Raw genomic sequence first — 18,834 nt, forward strand, 5'->3', positions numbered from 1 at the left:
TACTTAATAAATTATTTTTCAAACAGCTTTTTATTATTGATATCAAAATGAATAAAATTTATATATCTGTGCCGTATCCATCAATTGTTTAGGCAGTTCCTTAATCCTTAAAAGAAAAGAAAAAAAAAGATCCTTAAGAAAAAAGTGGGGTGTGTGAAGGGTGTGTCTCTTTGCGTCCTTCATACTTAGTAGCATCATCAATAACTGGGTAGATTATAAATATCAGGCTTTTTTGTGTAGCATTATGCAGTACATATTTTATCTACAAAATGGTACCTATATGTTCAGCAATTTAGGTTTAACAAAAACCTTTTACAAAATCAATTTGAGTATTTTAATTGCTTTTTGACTTTGATTTTTTGATTTGGCGTTTATTTACATTAAATTTATTATTGTAAAAAAAATGTTAACCGCATTTGTTTAAATTTTCATTTATTTTTATGATAAAAAAAACAACAGATAGTTAAATAGATTTTCTTTTTTATAAAAAACTTTAAAGTAAATATGGTTTTAAAAATTTACTTTGAAGGAGTTTATTATGGTTTTGCAATACTTTTTAAAGAAATAATTATTTCCTTTTTATTTATTTGCAAACTAATTCTTTAGGCAAAAAATGTAATGTAATAAAGATTTTACAAAAGTCTCCACCATTTAAATATGTAAAAGCAACCATAAAACATCATTTTTTGCTTTAAGAAAGGAGAATTGTTTTTGTTTTGAAAATTTTTTTTCACCAATAAAACTAATTTTTTTTTCTTTCTCATTCAAAAACTCATTATGTTTGTACGCCTTTAAGTTTAATTTATGAACACAAATTATGTTTATAAATATAGTAAACTTAATACACATTTAATACATTTAAATGATTATTATGTTATGTATAAATGGCGCAATTTAATTTTTAATGATATAAAATCGTTCCTTAAATTCATATAAATAAAATTCCATACTTATAGAAAAAATATATGTAATCAACATTGATAAAGTTTAGACTATAATTAAAGTTATAAAAGGTAATGCGCAGCTAACAAAATTAAAATGTTAACGTATGTTACCAATGGCTAAAAATGGATGCCATAATCGCCCCTGAATTTACTAGTATATTTTAATTCAAATCACATTGGCTTCCATTCAAATCGCTTTCATTCAAATCACTTTAGCTTCTGCTACCAAAGTCATATTTCAATTAAATTCCTCTACAGCTTGCGGTTCAGACAATATTCCTGTCAAAAGTGTTCACAAGTGTTCTTCTATAACAGGCATTCACATTAAAGGCGTGCGGTTGCACACCTTATATGACCACACATATAATACTTTGTTTTGACAACTTGGCCGCAGCTCTTTGCAAGTTTTGATAATTAACCCTTTTATGGGCTAATTATCAAAACTTTTAATTCAAATCAATTTCAATTCAAATCAATTTCAATTCAAATCAATTTCAATTCAAATCAATTTCAATTCAAAGCAAACATAAATTTAAATAAACAATCCATAAACTGAAAAATGAATAAAATCTAAAAAAATAAATAATACAAAACAAAAAACATTAAACAAAAAAGAAAAATCTTAAAGAATAACAAAATAAATAAGAGAAAAAGCAGAAAAAATTAAATTATTTACTATTTAATGTAAACTTGATTGTAAGCAGAAATTCAAAAAAAATTTATTGCAGCTCAATCAATCTTTATCATTCCTTTCCATGAATAAATAGGCTAACACAAGGGCGAATCCATAATGAGGGGGAGGGCTATGACCTCCCTCCCCTGAATTTTTAATTATTTTCTAGAAATCGATATATTTAACACAGCACAAAGTTTAAAAACGTAATTAAGTTAGATTGTTTAAAAGTGCCATGAAATTTAGTAAAATTTTGTAGTGCAAATTTTAAATTTTATAAAAAAGTATTAGGATAATTAAAAAATGGTTTGCCGATGCCATTAATTCAAGATTTTTTGTAATAATTTTGTTTTTTTATATTTAGGGTGCTTTTTTCAGCAATGATATTAGATGCAAGCCAAGAAATGAAATAAATGTGTCTGAAATTTTTTAAAAGTTTATTTCTATAACAAATTTTTAAAGTAATAAAAAGTCTTTAATGCTAATAAAATTTTAATTTAGTTTTTAATTTCGTATTACATTCTGTATTACATTGAAAATTAAATAAACTTAAGGAAACAATTTCATCCAAGCTTCCAATTGTGTCAATATCTTATTTTAAAAGAAACAATGCTATTTTAATATAATTGATTTCCTAATTACAATTAAACTGCCACAAAATCTTTCGAGTATTTTATTGCTATGTAATAAAAATCAATCATTGAAAAAAATAATTAGATTAGAGTTTAAGGTAAGAAGTAAAAAATGAGTACAAAAGCTATCAAAAAAGTCATTGTGGTCTTATTGTGGGAAGTCAGCAATGGTCTTATGGTGGGAATATAATTTCTAATAAAAAAAAATTCTAATAAAATTTTTTTTTGCATTACAAATAAATAAATATATTTTACAAATAGATTAAAAAAAAATTTCGGACACATAAACACTATCAAACAATTTAATTATATTTTTAAACTTTGTGCTGTGTTAATTTTTGTGCTGTGTTAAAAACGATTTAAAAAAAAAAAATCTGGTGTAAAGGGTCAGACGCCCTTATGGCCCTCCCCCTCACTATGGATCCACCTTTGTGTTAGCCTATTTATTCATGGAAGGGAATGATAAAGATTAATAGAGCTGTGATTACATTTTCCGCTCGGATAATTATTTAGTTTAATCTGGAGCAGACCAACACCACTCTAATTAAAATATCCCTAAACCATTACACATCCTCCTCAATATTTTAAAGTAGATTTGATGCTGTGATGGAAATTCTTATCAGATGTTTTAACTTATATATCAATGGCTTTTTAGCTGAGTGCCTTCCAAATAAATTAGAATGATATCAGTAATGTTTTGTAATAGAAATACTACAATTCATTCCAAATGTTTCATATGTAAATTGGAATCAACTGTAAAACAGGAATTTTGTTTCCTTAGTATCATGAGGTTTTTATTGTGATGATGTCTTGTTTTTGGTAGCCTTCCTGATTGCTTTCCATTCTCTGTAAGTTCATATCTCTTCATAACTTTTTCATCAGCAGACCAACTTCATAAAGCTGTGCTTTTTTACGAAATAAATTTCTATTTTGAACTGATCTTAAAATCAACTTTTTCACTGGTTGAGATTACATTAAATTACATTAGTTTACATTAAATTAAAATGTGTTTTAATTTTTTCTTCTATTTGTCGTACTTTAAGATTTTTATTTTTTGTTTAATTTTTTGTATTTTTTTTTTTTTTTAGAATTTATTCATTTATAACACACAGCTTTTTGCAAGTTTTGATTAATTATCAAAACTTGCAAAAAGCTGTGGGCAAGTTGTCAAAGCAAAGTATTATATGCATAGTCATATAAGGTGTGCGGCTGCATGCCTCTTATGTGAAGGCCTGTATTAAGTTAAAGAGTGCTTAACTGAATCTTTTTTTCCTTCCTTTAGGAAAATTGCATCTGTAGTTCCAATTTTTAAAAACTTTGGAGAACATTCTGACCCCTCCAACTATCATCCAATCAGTCTGCTCTCTATTATTAGCATGGTCTTTGATCAACAACCTTCTAACTTCATATCTTGAGTCAAATAACTGTCTGACAGTCAATAAGGTTTTCGATATTCTTGTTTTATGACTTGCTAAATGCTGTGACTGAAAAATTAGTGCGGCTACATTGACTAAAGGTTTGGGTTGGGGCAGCGATCTTTTTTTCATTGCTCTTTGTTTTTCCATTTAAAAAATTTAAAGTTATAAGTTAACAATATATTGTTGCAAGTTAAAATTAGATTTAGATTAAAACAATATCAATATGTTAAAGTTAGACAACATGTTAATTAAATAAAACTAGTTGTTATTTTGAATGTTTTAATTAGTAGTAATCTTATTAAGAATTATATGCTAATTAATTCCAATATATGCTAATTAGTTCCAAATTTTTAATTGCTTTTTATTACTTTTTAGTTTGTTCGTTGTGTACCTTCAACTTCAAATTTTGGTTTTACTTTTGATCAGATATCAGCTTGGTAAGTTTGTATGTATGTATGTATGTATGTATGTATGTATGTATGTATGTATGTATGTATGTATGTATGTATGTATGTATGTATGTATGTATGTATGTATGTATGTATTTTTGTATTTTTGTATGTATTTATTTTTGAAAATGAAACAAAAATAAATGCTATAAAATTTTTAGTTAATTATTGTTTTCTAAACATAATAGAGTTAAAATATTTTTTTTCAAAATATTTAGAAAACATTGCATGTTTTTTATGTTTCTTCTTACTAGTATGTCACTATCAAGTTTTAACTTGAAACTTGCTTGTTTTATTAATTTTTCTTAATTTTATGATACTGTAAATAGTTAAAGTATAATATTTAACACATAAAACTTATTTAAAATATCAAAATTTATTTAAGTCTTGAAAACTTTATTTAAGTTTTAGACAGCAAAATTGTTCCTATATCTTTTAAAGCATTTTAAGTCATTTAGAAATTATTGTATGATTGACCACCATAATAATTGACAAACCATAAATCTGAAATGATTTTTTTAATTTCTTTTTTTTTTCTTTTTTTTACAAAAAACAGTTAAAAATGATAAAAATCAAATGAAATATCATTTTACAACATTTCTTCAAAGTTGTTATTTCCTTAAAGTAATTAAGGTGATTTTTACAACTTTGGTAGACTTTCTTAATCAACTTTCTAGACTTTCTTAATCAAGTAATTTTTTTTAATGGAAATCTTTTTGTTTTTTATACTGCATATCTATTAGAATGGATTATGCATATCTAATAGATATTTTATACTATATCATATATATATATAATACTATTCTGCCGTGCTAAGCAAAAAAGCAATCTCCACCTAAGCAAAATGTTAGGAAATTGACTAAACAGGGTTAGACACATTACTGATTTGTTTTGAAAATAAATGTTGAAATGTTTTGAAAATAAGCGAAATTTACAGTAACTCTATGTCACTTACTGCTAATTTGCTACTTATTGGGATTTACTGTATATTTGCTTCTGGTTTCACAAAAATTATGAGTTGTTTATTTTTTAAATTTCAAATGCTCATTTTCAATGTTAAGTATTGTATATACTGATTTTTTACTGCAAAAAATGGTACCAAACCACATTGTTAACCCCCAGGTAGCAATATCTCAATTTTGACCAAAATTGGAGATACTGTTTTTCGCTTAGCACGGCAGTATTATGTATATATGATATAGTATGATATATATACAATACATGAATGTATACAAGTATATATTGTATATTTGTACTTAAGTATACTGAGCATATTTTCTATATAAAATTTTTTTAATTATAATTAGTTTAAATGAACAGTTCTCAAATATTTTTTTAATTTTTTTTTTAACCTCCGAAGAAGTACCTAGCATAGGTGTTTTTTTTTTACTTTTTAATGTTAAAACTTTTTTTATAAAGCTGTAATTTAAAATAACAAAATGTTGTACAAAATTTCTCTATTACTAATATTTTCTTTTTAACTATTTTTTGAATTATTTCAAAATTTCTCTATTATTAATATTTTCTTTTTAATTTTTTTTTAAATTATTTTATATAGTTTTTAATCTTTAATACTTTGTTTTGTATTTGTTGCCTTGATATAGCCTTACGTCCTTATCACTTTGTTTAATTAAACAAGAGATAATAAAAGGCAATAGCTTAGTTTTTTTTAAAAACAATTTATTAGGATATTATTTATACATTGCTTGCTAATTATTTGTATTAAATTTTTCATTTTTCGTTATTTAAATAGTTATAATATTATCTAATTTTTAGTTTAAGGGTTGCACTAATAAGTCCAGCTATGCAAGTTCGAGCAGCATGTTTTAGAGCATTTAGACATCTGCTTATTGATGCTGAAAGTTTGAAAATTTTTCTTCAACAGAGACTTGATATTTTTATAATAAGGTTATAAATTAAATTATTATAGAAAAGAGTAATAGTAGAAGTGATGTATATTACTTATTTTGATTTATATTATTTATACTTGTAAATACTAAAGACTTTTAAATATACTATTATTTTAGGTATATATTACTTAGACATTCGTATATAGTTTTATACATATAGACTAAGGCATGGGCAGGGTGTGCCACAGCACAGGAGTACCCACCAATTGAAATTTTTTCTTTTTTACACAACTTAATTAAAGTAGATCTTATTTGAACAAAAAATTTTATTATGTAAGATAAACTTTGTCAGGTTATTTTTATATTAAAGTCAACTGCAAAGTTGCGGTCTTCTGCATTATTACTGATTAAAAAGGAGAGTAATCCATTTTCATGGCTTGCACACCAAGTAAAGCAATTAAAGTGAGTTAACATCTACTCTGAGAGATTTTCTGTGGTCTCATAAGTCGTGTCAGATGGCTCAGTATAATATATATATATATAAATATATATATATATCAGTATAGTATATATATATATATATATATATATATATATATATATATATATATATATATATATATATATATATATATATATATCAGTATAGTATATATATATATCAGTATAGTATATATATATATATATATATATATATATATATATATATATATATATATACATATACATATATATGCATATATATATATATATATATATATATATATCAGTATAGTATATATATATATCAGTATAGTATATATATATATATATATATATATATATATATATATATATATATATACATATACATATATATGCATATATATATATATTTATATATATAAAACCCTCAGTTGATAAAGCAGCAATTCTCTATACTAGTCAATGTATGTACCGAAGCCCTCACTGCTTCCTGAATCAGTATGATGTCAGATTGTTAAAAAGTTAAAGCAATTTTATTTATACTGATGATTATATATATATATATATATATATATATATATATATATATATATATATATATATATATATATACATACATGTTATAATAAGGCATTCGGTTGTGATACTCATAACTAAGTAGGAAATCTCAAGATCTTTTACCATATCAGGTTGATTTCAAAGAATTCATAACTGAGAAAGAATGTGATAGCATCACCAAGTTTATCTTTTACTTTGTTGATCAAAAAGAAATTTAAAGTAAACTTACCATCAGAACAAGGCAAGTGACTCCCAATTTTCTAAATTTTTATCAGTTAAATCAGGTGTCCTAGCCCACATAAATGCTATTGCCATGTCAATATTGAGCTATCTGATATGACTTAAGGGGCCACTAAAATTCTCTTAGAGTAGATGGTAGCTCACTTATTTAATTGCTTTACATAGTGTGCAAGCCATGAAAATGGATTAATCTCCTTTTTAATCAGTAATAATGCAAGAGGCCACAACTTTGACTTTAATTTAAAACTAAAAAGTGTTGAAACTCTAAAAGATAAGGAAATCGGACCAAGAAAAATAGACTAGCTCTTTTTCTAAGTTTGTACAATTTTTAAAACAAAGTAAGAAAGTTTAAAGAAATATTATTGGCAAGTTCTTTGATTATTAAAACCTCACTCAAAATTTAAGACTCTTCACTTAAACAAATGTGAATAGTTTATCTGTCTAGAAGTTTGAAATAATAACTCTGAAACAAGTTTCAATTAAAATTGCAGTTGAATATAAATTTTGTTTTTGTTTAAGATTATATTGTAATCAAAATGAGGGATGTAAAATATGTGACAAATAAGTATTTATATATTTTTGATTGAAAAATACAAAAAGTCCTGCAAAAGCAAACTCGGGTTTAATAACTCAATTTTAAAAACTTACTTTTCATAACAACTGATCAAAAATAATATGTATGTAAAAAAACATGTATAAAGTATGTATTCCTAATAATACCTGTACATTTAATTTTTGTTATAATTTTGGAATGATGTTATTTAACAGAACACTGGATACACTTGCTAAAAAAGATGATTCAGAACGTGTCCAAGCATTAAGGTTAATTAGAAAGGTAGTTTTTTTTTTTTGTAACTCAAATAAAATATGATTTTTTCAAAAAATCATACTTATGACAATCAAAAAATGTATTTTCAGATAGTTTATCTATGTCCAGAATCTTTTCCGATATCATTAGGAATGTCTTTAGCTGCTATTTGTTGTGATATGTCAACTGAAAAAGATCATATGTCAAGGCCATGTCTTGCAACATTATGTGAATTAGGTAACTTCTTTATCTTTATTTACTTGAATGTTAAAAATGATTTTTACAATTATTTAAAAAATGATAGAAAAATAGTTTTATTAATTATTATTTTTAATACTTTTACTTCTCTAAGACCACTGAGACCATTACAGTTGAGCAGGCATTTTTTTGTTGTTGCATATTCCCCCCTCCTCCCTCTCATTTTCACAATTTTTTCATCCTTTAATTATAATTAAAGGATAAAATATAATAATAATAATTATTAGTTTGTTTTTTCAACCAATTTTTTTCTCAATCTTATAACCCTAAAACACAAGCCTTAATCATCAAGGTTTCTGCAATGTTGTTGCAGAAAGAAATAAGACTAGTGCTGCATGTCCAAAAAAATAAAGTAGGGTTGATTACTGTATCTTTTGCTTACAAAATGAGTACCACTCTACCAATACTGCAAATGTTTTAAAAGATTAGTGCTGCTCATTTATTAAGGATAATATTATTTGTTGAAAGATAATTTGAATTTCTGGTTAAAATTGTTAATAATGAAATAATAATTAAGTAGCGTGACTAATTACTATTTGTAATTACTAATACTTAAATACAAATACTATTTTGTTAAAATACTAATGTGTAATTAAGATTCAAAAGAATATAATAATTAAGATTTAGTTTTTAACATTTGAGATCTTGTATAACAGTTGAGATCTTGTATAACATTTGATAATGATGCCAATCATCAAATATTTGTTATATTGAAGTATTAGAATAATTATTTAAAATAAAAATTAAAATCTTGTTTTTGTCATGTTTTTATAATTTCACATTTAGTTTTTTTACATGCCTAATTTAAACTTTGAAAAAAATATATACAATAAGTGGTATTAATGTATAACCTAAATAACAAATTATACAAAAAATCTTTATCTAAAATAAAAATCTTGATTTTCATTTTGAAAAAGTATCAAAATTACTACAATTAAGATAAAAACTAAGTCATTGGGCAAAGTAAAATGGCTTATTATCAACAATTCAAGTTTTTAAGTAATGTCTTCAAACTTTTCAAATTAAGTAATTTTCATATTTAGTAAATCATAAGTTTTTTATATTGATTTTCTAGTATTAAAAAAAATTAAGTAAAAAACTGATGTTTTATATGTTTTAATTGAAAAAAAAAGTTTTTCTTGAATTATTGATAGGGTTTCAGAAGTATCTTGAAGTTTCTAAATTTACTATGTTTTTTCATGAAAATATATCTGCTATTATGATAATACATCTATTAATACATAACCTGTTATCCATACTCAATACAAACGATTTGTCTTGTGTTTAAATATTAGGATTGTTTTTGTGTTTTATCAATATGTTGGTTGATTTATGGTGTTTTGAGATGTTTGGTAATTTATGATGTACCAAAATGTTGGTTGATTTATTAAGTAGCGAGATGGAGGTTGAGTTATGGTGTACCAAGACATTTGTTGATATATGGAGTAGCAAGATTCAAGTTAATTTGTTGACAGAAGAATTAAAACACTGTAAATTGTATGGGTTGAGAAAATACTAGAGAAAGTGGGAGAAAGTTCCAAGGCATTGATGTGTAAGGAAGTAAAATAGATAAAAAAAAGTTTTTACAGCAAAATAGGACAGATACAGTAAAAGATTGGAACTTTAGTAAATGTTGAGTCAAGTAAGAATTGGTTTTAGTTAATGGAAATAGAGTTGATAAATTGTCTGAGCAGCAACCATGACAGTAGTTGTAGAAAAGAGGAAGAGATACAAGCTAACCACAGTGAGACTGTGACTCAAGCATGGCAAAAAAGCAGGTAAACTACTACTTGTCTGGAAGGTGTGCAATCCATTTATACAATCCATTTCAAAGTTAGCAGATCCTAACATTTCAAAGTTAGCAGATCCTAACTTTGAAATGGATAGTATATATGGTTTCCATATAAGGAACAATAAATTTAGAGTAGTTAAAATAAAGGACTTAGTGAGAGTGCTGTGATTCATCCAAATAGGAATATCAACTATGGTGCATAATCGATAAAATTCAAAAGCAACTGTAAACTCCAAGCTGTCACAGAAGAGAGATCAGATTTAAGATTGGGTTCTGTTCTAAGCAATCAAGTAACGATGACTTTTTTTCAAGGTTAAGCACTCCTTTTTAAGCCTAAAAACTCCTTTTCAAGGATTATATAGTAGTGTTATCAACAAATAAAGCCACGATGTAGGTTGTAACAAGATGTAGGTTGTAACAAGATGTAGGTTGTAATAAGATGCAGGTTGATTTGTAATATGATAAAAAGAAAAATCAAATGCAAATAAGTCTGTAAAAAGTTTTTTCCAAAACCTTGATGTTTATTATGTAGATTCGTTGTAATTTATATCTTTTTTCAGACTTATTACTATAACCCAAATTGTATATATTTTTTTAACCCCATATTTGATCAATTTCTGGTTTAAGTTAACCAATCTATGTTTTATTTAAACCAACTATTAGCACCTGATTTATATTGACTAATCAAGATTTGATTTAAACCAGCTAATCAATATATGATCAAAATTAACTAATTTGATTTCAAGTAATTATCAGTAAATAGTTTTTTGGAATATTATTCTTTTTTTAAACAATAATGAACAAGAAATAAAATTCTAAAATTCAAAAAGTTAAATTTAGAAAACTTTAAGAAATTAATTTAGAATAATAAAATTCTAAAATTCAAGAAATAAAATGCTTTCAATTAAAAAGTTTACACAGTTTTTGTGTGTGTCTGTTTAGCTGTTTCAAATATTGCTGTAGCTTCATATTGTGGTGTGGTTCATGCAGTTATTTTAAATACTCTGGATTGTACTGTAAGTATTCTTTTGCCAGCTGTTACTCTGAAATTTTGTTTCAAATCTCACTGGCGCTTGAAATTTCAACTGTTTTTAAGTTCGAAGTTACAGTGTTTAATTATCTCGTAATATTTCAATTTTAGTTTCCTAGAATGAATGAAGCACTCATCAGTACAGTTTTGTTTCTACTTAATCACCCTCACTATAGATGCTATGTAAGAAAAAACTACGGACTTGAGGTATTACTGTTCTCTAATCTATGATTCCTTGTGTATCATTTAATCATTGTTATTTTTATTATTTTCAAAGTTTTGATACAGGATTATTCTTCAGTTCTAAATACTGTAATCAAAATTTATTTAAAGCTATTTATTTAAATAAAAGTTATCATAGACTGCTATCATATTCTGTTATCATAAGCTGTTATCATTAACTGTTATCATGAACTGTTATCATAGACTGTTATCATAGACTGTTATCATAAACTGTTATCATAGACTGTTATCATAAACTGTTATCATAAACTGTTATCATAGACTGTTATCATAGACTGTTATCATAAACAAATAACCTTATTCAGAAAGTTTGAACACACATTATTTTACTTAAAAATTAGATACAGGTGTTTTTTGCTTTTGTTTTTTATTAGTCAATTGCTAATTCATATACGAAAAGAAAAAACACAAACTTTTTTATAAAATTAAGTATTAGAAATAAGAAAACAAAAATAAAAAAATAAAAAAAATAAAATAAAGTAAAAAGCTCAATAAAGTTTAAATGCACCTTAAAAATATTTCTGGCCAGGTATGAGTCAAATATTGCTAAAGTTAATAAAATAATCAACTATTAAAGAGACAAAGAGAGTTATCTTGCTGATATAACCTTTTTTTTAATAACCTTGATTAAATCATAAGGTATGAGGCAGTTTTTAAGTCATGAAGTATCACAATACTTCATGATTTAATCTTCTTTTGTATATTTTATAGTAACTACTTTTTGAATACAGCTTTGTATATGTTACATCAAATGTTACAATGAACAAGTCTTTCTAGTATGCCGTCAGAACCACCATCATTTTAATATTCCGCCAGAACCACCATCTTTTTAATATTCCACCAGAATCATCATCTTTTTGATATGCCACCATAACCACCATCTTTTTGATATGCCACCATAACCATCTTTTTGAATACAACTTTGTATGAGTTACATCAATTGTTATAATGATCAAAACTTTAGTTTTTTTCTAATAACAATTTTGAATTTAAACATATTACTGAAAATAATCATTTTCTATTGTTCTGCTGACCAATTTAAACCCACTTCAAGCCATTTGTTTTAGAAAGCTGGTTAAGGTCAAAAAAATATTTCTTACAGCATGTAACAAATTTAATTTTTGTATATGAAGTTATGTATTATCATACCACTCACTGTTTTGTTTAAAATAAAGTATTGATTTCTGAACTCAAGAATGGTTCTCCTGCTGTTGTGTTGTGTCTGCTTAGCGTGATTGCATATTTTCATTGCATGTTGACTACTTGACCAAGCAGAGTTTGGTTATTGGCACTCCCAGTTAAGTAATTTTTTATTATTGTCAAACCCAGAATTCAAAAATATTCAAGTATCTGCCAATATTTCAATTGCTTATGTTCATTTTTATGCATACCAATGACTTGCTATTGGGTTTTCAATGACAAAGTTTTTTATTTAGTTGCCATATTTAATTGCCAGCAGGTTGTAGTTTAATCAAAATGCAAAAGACTGCATACCGTTAACTGTTATACCTAAGAGTTATGAGTTTTTCTATAGAAACGTGTAAACTTTATTTCAAAAAATTGATAGAACCCAATTAATTAACTAATTTTCTAGTCATCCTCTGCCTCTTCTATAATATTTTTTGTATGATATCCTCTGCCACTTGTATGATATCCTCTGCCTATTGTATGATATCCTTCTTTTTTTCTTCTTTAAACTGTTATATTATTGTGGTCTGCATTTTTAAGTTTATTTTATTATATGGTTATATAATAAAATAAACTTAAAAATGCAGACCACATCCCATCAATATAATGCGTTATCATTTTTTTTAAAGAAACATACACATTAAAAAAAGCAGTTATGTTTAAACTTGCTGTATATGGTGTAGGTTATAAATTATTAGTTAATAAGTGGTGTAAGTAAGTGGTGCAGCTCTCTGTATATGGTGTAGGTTAGAAATTATTAGTTAATAAGTGATGTAAGTAAGTGTTGGAGTTTTCTGTATATGGTGTAGGTTAGAAATTATTGGTTAATAAGTGGTGTAGGTAAGTGTTGTAGTTTTCTGTATATAGTTAAGTCAAAAATAAGTTAGGTAATAAATACAAGAAATGTAGGTATAAATTTATTATTATAAAACATGTAAAAAATGTAAAATTATTTATTTTTAGGTAGCCTACTAAAATTTTATGAACATGAAAATTTAATAGATTTTTTTTCTCTTCAGAATTTTGAAGTAGCATTAGAAAGTAATTTAACTAATATTTGATGTTTGACTTATGTATAATAGTTTTTAAAGTTACTGATTGATTCTTTTTTTTCTTCAAACATTTAAATAATAAATAAACATTAAACAAAATAATTAAATTTTTTTATGATTGTTTATAAATTAAAACTGCTTTTTTTGATAATTGTTTAGATATAAACTATTTTTTTATATAGCCCAGAAATTTAATAATATTAGTAATTTGACTTGTTGGACTACGGTTACCAAGCATTTATTTAATGTGAATTTGTCAGGCTATGAGTAAAAATAAATTCTGTATTGTACTAATGTTTCAAACAGCGTCTGGTGTAATTGGTGTAGCGTGTGCGTTGTCGTCAGTGTATATTTTTCTGGGGTTGAATACATAATAGCAATACCCAGAATAATTTTATTATTTAGACATGCGTCAATGTATTAATACCATTTCACATTATGAATGAAAATGTTATATCTTGAATTTTTTATTTATTTAGGCAGTGCTGGCTCCATTTACTGATATTTACTACAGATATAACGCAGAAATTCCTGAGAATTTGCTAAAGTAACTATCTTATTGATTGTTTTTTGCATATATATATATATGTATATATATATATATATATATACATATATATATACATATATATATATATATATATATATATATATATATATATATATATATATATATATATATATATATATATATATGTATATATATATATGTATATATATATGTATATATATATACATATATATACATATATATATATATATACATATATATATATATATATATATATATATATATATATATATATATACATATAAATATACATATATATATATATGTATGTATATATATATATATTAATAATATATATATATATATATATTTATATATATACACATATATATATTTATATACATATTAGTACAATATATATATATATTTATTAATACTAAAGAGATGATCAAATCAATCGCATGGGTAGTGCATCATTAGCTTTAATTGCTATCATCAAATCTTGGTCAGGTTAGAAAGTTTTATTTTAATATTTAGATGTGAATATATAAAGGGGCTTGGCGATAAGACTGAATTTGTCTTCTTCTTGCCCCAGCCTTATATTTACATTTTATAATAAATAATTTTGTAAATTTTTCTTTATGTTTTGTATAATTAATTTGTATAAATAATTTTGTAAATTTTTCTTTATATACATAATAATAATAATAATATATATGTGTGTGTAAGTATGTATGTATATATTTATGTGCAAACCCAAATAATATTTTAAAGAGCTAGAAAATGGTTGACTGCAGACTTAAAAAACCGTAAAAATTTTATGAGTCAAAATAACATAAGGACAGGAGAAAAATTGCAAAACAATAATGATTGAGAAAAAATGCTAAATGAATAAGAGTTTTTTGAGCACAAAGAAACGATTTTAGCAATTGGTTGTGGAATGAGAGATAAAAGCAAGAAAAAGATGCCATCTTTCAATAAGACTATGGGATAAGTTAACCAGCTAGTGCAGTTCCAATGGCATTTTAATGTTGTTTTAAACCATGTCTTGAAATAAAAGTGCATCATTAGATAAACCATCCAAAATATAACATTAGTATTCTTTGGGTAGGTAAGAAATTTATAAAGATAATGGAATCAGAGGTAAAAAAATAGAGAATGTAATAAAGATAAATACCTTTAGCAGATTCGCAATTCGCAATTGATTGGCTATATGTTTTTTATGAGTGGTTAATATTGAAAAGTAATCAGAAAAGACAAAAAGTAGTGGACTCAGTAGGAGTAACTAATAACTTATAACTTTGCAGTAAACAGCTGAGTTTTGTTTGTCTTAACATTCACCTGCCACTATGAGCCCTAAGCATGTTAAAGAATAGATCACGTTTAAGGTTTGATGCTTGTTCTTAAAAGTGGCGACTTGTTTTTTAAAATGTGATATCTTTTCATCAAGACTGAAGTATATAGGTGTATCATTAGTTATATCATTAGCATTTTATTATTATACAATTATTATTTATTCCTTTATTGATAGTCATTACCACTTTAGCAATCAAGTCATTGTTGCCACTTTAACGGCAAGTTGAATAGCAAGATCAGGTTAGAAAAAATATAGGACCAAGGATGAAACCTTGAGATACCTTATCGGCTAGAAGAAATAAAAAAGAGTTTTATCAATCAAGTATGACTTTAAACTCAACTTGTTCTCTGCTCACCGGCTATTTTAGTCAAGGTTTTTGTTTCAGAGTTAAAAGAGGATTGAAACTACAAAAAAAAAACAAAAAAACAACCAGACTAAAAAACAACTAAATCACAAATCAGGTACCTTATACAGTATCAAGGAACCTTATACGGTATGTACATAACCTATATACGCTATACAAGAGCTTTAGAAATACAGTATCAAGGAACTTCACAAATCCCCTGGAGCCTCACAAATTATTAGAAACTCTACAAAGCAGGGCTATTCCATATGAAAACATCCAGGACATGTAACCCTAAGACTCAGATTTTGCTAATTTTTACACCACTCAAAGATTTTAATAAGTTATAAACATTCTCAAAATTTCATCATCTAATTCCAAACAGTTTCAAAGATATAACTTTTTCAGTTTTGCCTTGAACTGACAAAAATCTGCCATTTTAAAAAATGGTTTTGGCTTTTGTTTCTGTTCTGTGTGCAACGGAAAACTGAAAATGTGTACAGTTACATATTTTCAGGCAAGGAATCAAATAAAACAACCTAAAATAATTTTAAAAAATAAAAAAAATAGCACCTGAAATTTTAATCTTTATCACAATTTTACTAGGGTGAATTACAAAAATGCTGATATGAAATGCTTTTTATTTTCTTTCTAAGATGATAGATGTCCTGAATAGTTTAGTTAGAATTGTTACAAAGAATTGGAGAGTAGTCTTCTTAAACAGAAAAAAAAAACATGTTCAAATTTACTTATATTTGTTACTTATGAAACAGGTATTATAAAAAATCAAAGGAAAAGAAAAAGTGGTACTCTTATGTGCTTAATACATGCAAGTTGGTTTTTATTGATTTTCAGAAAATTTTCAAACTCACTCTGAGCTTATTGAGCCCCTCTCTCTGTTTATTAAATTTTATTTGTTATGAACAAAGAAACAGTATCTCATAACTAAAAAAAAAGAAATTATTTATTTGAATTATTTTCAAATTTTTAAAACCAGTTTAGGTCATAAAAGTTAAACAATATAAACACTTATAGAAGTAAAGATAAAAACTTATAGAAGTAAAGATAAAAAATTTCTACCCACCTGTTTATTAAGACCCTACTTTCCTTCCCCATCTCCCTTCATTTATTACACCTGGACAAAAAATCCATCTTTTTACTATTACCCCACTTAATATTAAGCACTTGAGAGTAACTTGGCAGTAATGAAACTGAAACAGTTTTGACCAATCAAATTGTTGCTTTTGTTGTTGTTGACTTGCTGTTTCTGTTTTCTTGGTAGTTTTTTAAAACCCAATTCTGAATTTCAAAAATTTATTAATATTTTAGCGGGGATGAGTTGAATTATAAAAATGTAAAATGAACAGTTTTTGTGAAATGCTCTTTTAAATTTGATAAAGGTGTAAGATTTGTACATTGAAAATAGTTTGATAACCATTAACTCTCACACTATGATGTACTAAAACAAAAAAGTTGGTTCCGCATATGCCTATTGGTAAAAAAAGCAATTTATTGGACTAGGGCATTTGTCTCATTCATTGAGAACGAGTCATTGAATGGGACAAAAAAATTATTGACTGGAACAAATATAAAAAATGAAAAGAGGTCAATAGTAAGTTTCAAGCCAGTCAAGCAGAAAAGGTTGTTTCTACCATTAAAGATGCTGAAAAGGCAATGGATATAACATATATGTACCTAATAGGAGCGCTATAAAAAGTTTTTGTTTTAAGGAGACATACTTGTCTGCATATTGACAAATCTAACAAATTTTTATTTTATATAAAGCCAAAATTAATTTAAAAAAGTTTCATTTAAAACAGAATATATAATTTTTTAAACAAATTAGTGTAGTGCAAAAGCTTGGATTCCATTAATATAAGTAAATTATTTAGGTATCTATTGTACTTCAAAAAACACAACAACAAATAAGTTTATTAGATATAAAAAAATAAATTTTATTCATGTTTAACCAGCACCAGTTGCACTTGCATACTTTGCAAGTATTTTGTTGTTGTTGGTTGGTGGGTGCATTTTTTATAGATGACACAATTTAAAATGTGCACAGTTTCCTTTTTCTTTCACTTCTTCAAAGTCAATTTTTGTTTTTTTCTTTTTTTGTATTACTTTTATTAGTTTTAACATTTTTTTAAATCTACAATAAAAGTTTTTTATGGAGTTTTAGTAAACATTTTACTTTTGCCCTGTTGCCTTCTTTTTCTAGAATCTTTTCTGGAAGGTGCTTTAGGGTATTGATAAATGGTTTAGGGTACTGATGAATGGTTTAGGGTACTGATGAATGGTTTCTGGACTAACTATTTTCATTAATGATTCTGAAGAATCTGCTTGATTGTTTTTTTATATAAATGTTAATTATCTAGTTGTTGAATTTCTGTTTGCTTGACTTGAAAAGGTCTATCACTCACAATAGATGATACGAAATAATTTTCCCAAATATTTTTTTATTGAGTGGATAGATCCCACATTTTAGAAACCCACTGCAAACCCATTTATTAAGGTTCTCTTCTACATTATTAGTAGATGAATATAATGAAGATAAAACTGAATTTTTTTATTTGATATTTCTAAATATTTTATTAAAATTTTAATAATATACTAAACACGTTTTGACTAAATTAATTTTAATGAACAATAAACAGTTATTTTTTTATTAACCAGTGACCAACAATTGGTTGAGGCAATTATTGGTAAAGAATATCATTATTTAATAAAGTTATTTACCGTCATTTAATTACCATCATTAAGTTATTACCATCTAATTTTGCACAATCTTCTTTAACTGTGTTTAGAGATGTGGAGGAAGTTGAATAAACTTGTTAAACTTTTTCGATCAATATACAAATTAAGTTTAATATTTTTGTCCATATGTAATAAATGGGGAGAAAGGGGGAGGAAAGCGGTCTTAATAAACAGGTGGATTAGAATTTTTATTTCTAAAAGTGAGTTTATATTTTCTAATTTTTATGACTGGTTTCAAAAATTAGAAAATAATGACTAAAAATTTT

General features: G+C 25.4%; 1 protein-coding gene across 1 annotated transcript in view; it reads left to right on the forward strand.

Moving 5' to 3' along the window:
• LOC101234483 (rapamycin-insensitive companion of mTOR) overlaps positions 1-18,834 on the forward strand; it is a 123,802-nt gene that overhangs the window by 13,158 nt on the left and 91,810 nt on the right. The window contains exons 4-11 of the mRNA XM_065792697.1: positions 4,043-4,104; positions 5,893-6,024; positions 7,998-8,064; positions 8,148-8,274; positions 11,030-11,103; positions 11,229-11,324; positions 14,080-14,147; positions 14,554-14,621. Coding sequence (XP_065648769.1) covers positions 4,043-4,104; positions 5,893-6,024; positions 7,998-8,064; positions 8,148-8,274; positions 11,030-11,103; positions 11,229-11,324; positions 14,080-14,147; positions 14,554-14,621 — 694 coding nt within the window. The remainder of the gene's footprint in view (positions 1-4,042; positions 4,105-5,892; positions 6,025-7,997; positions 8,065-8,147; positions 8,275-11,029; positions 11,104-11,228; positions 11,325-14,079; positions 14,148-14,553; positions 14,622-18,834) is intronic.

The sequence above is a fragment of the Hydra vulgaris genome, chromosome 03, assembly GCF_038396675.1.
Source record: "Hydra vulgaris chromosome 03, alternate assembly HydraT2T_AEP".
NCBI classification, from domain to species: domain Eukaryota; kingdom Metazoa; phylum Cnidaria; class Hydrozoa; order Anthoathecata; family Hydridae; genus Hydra; species Hydra vulgaris.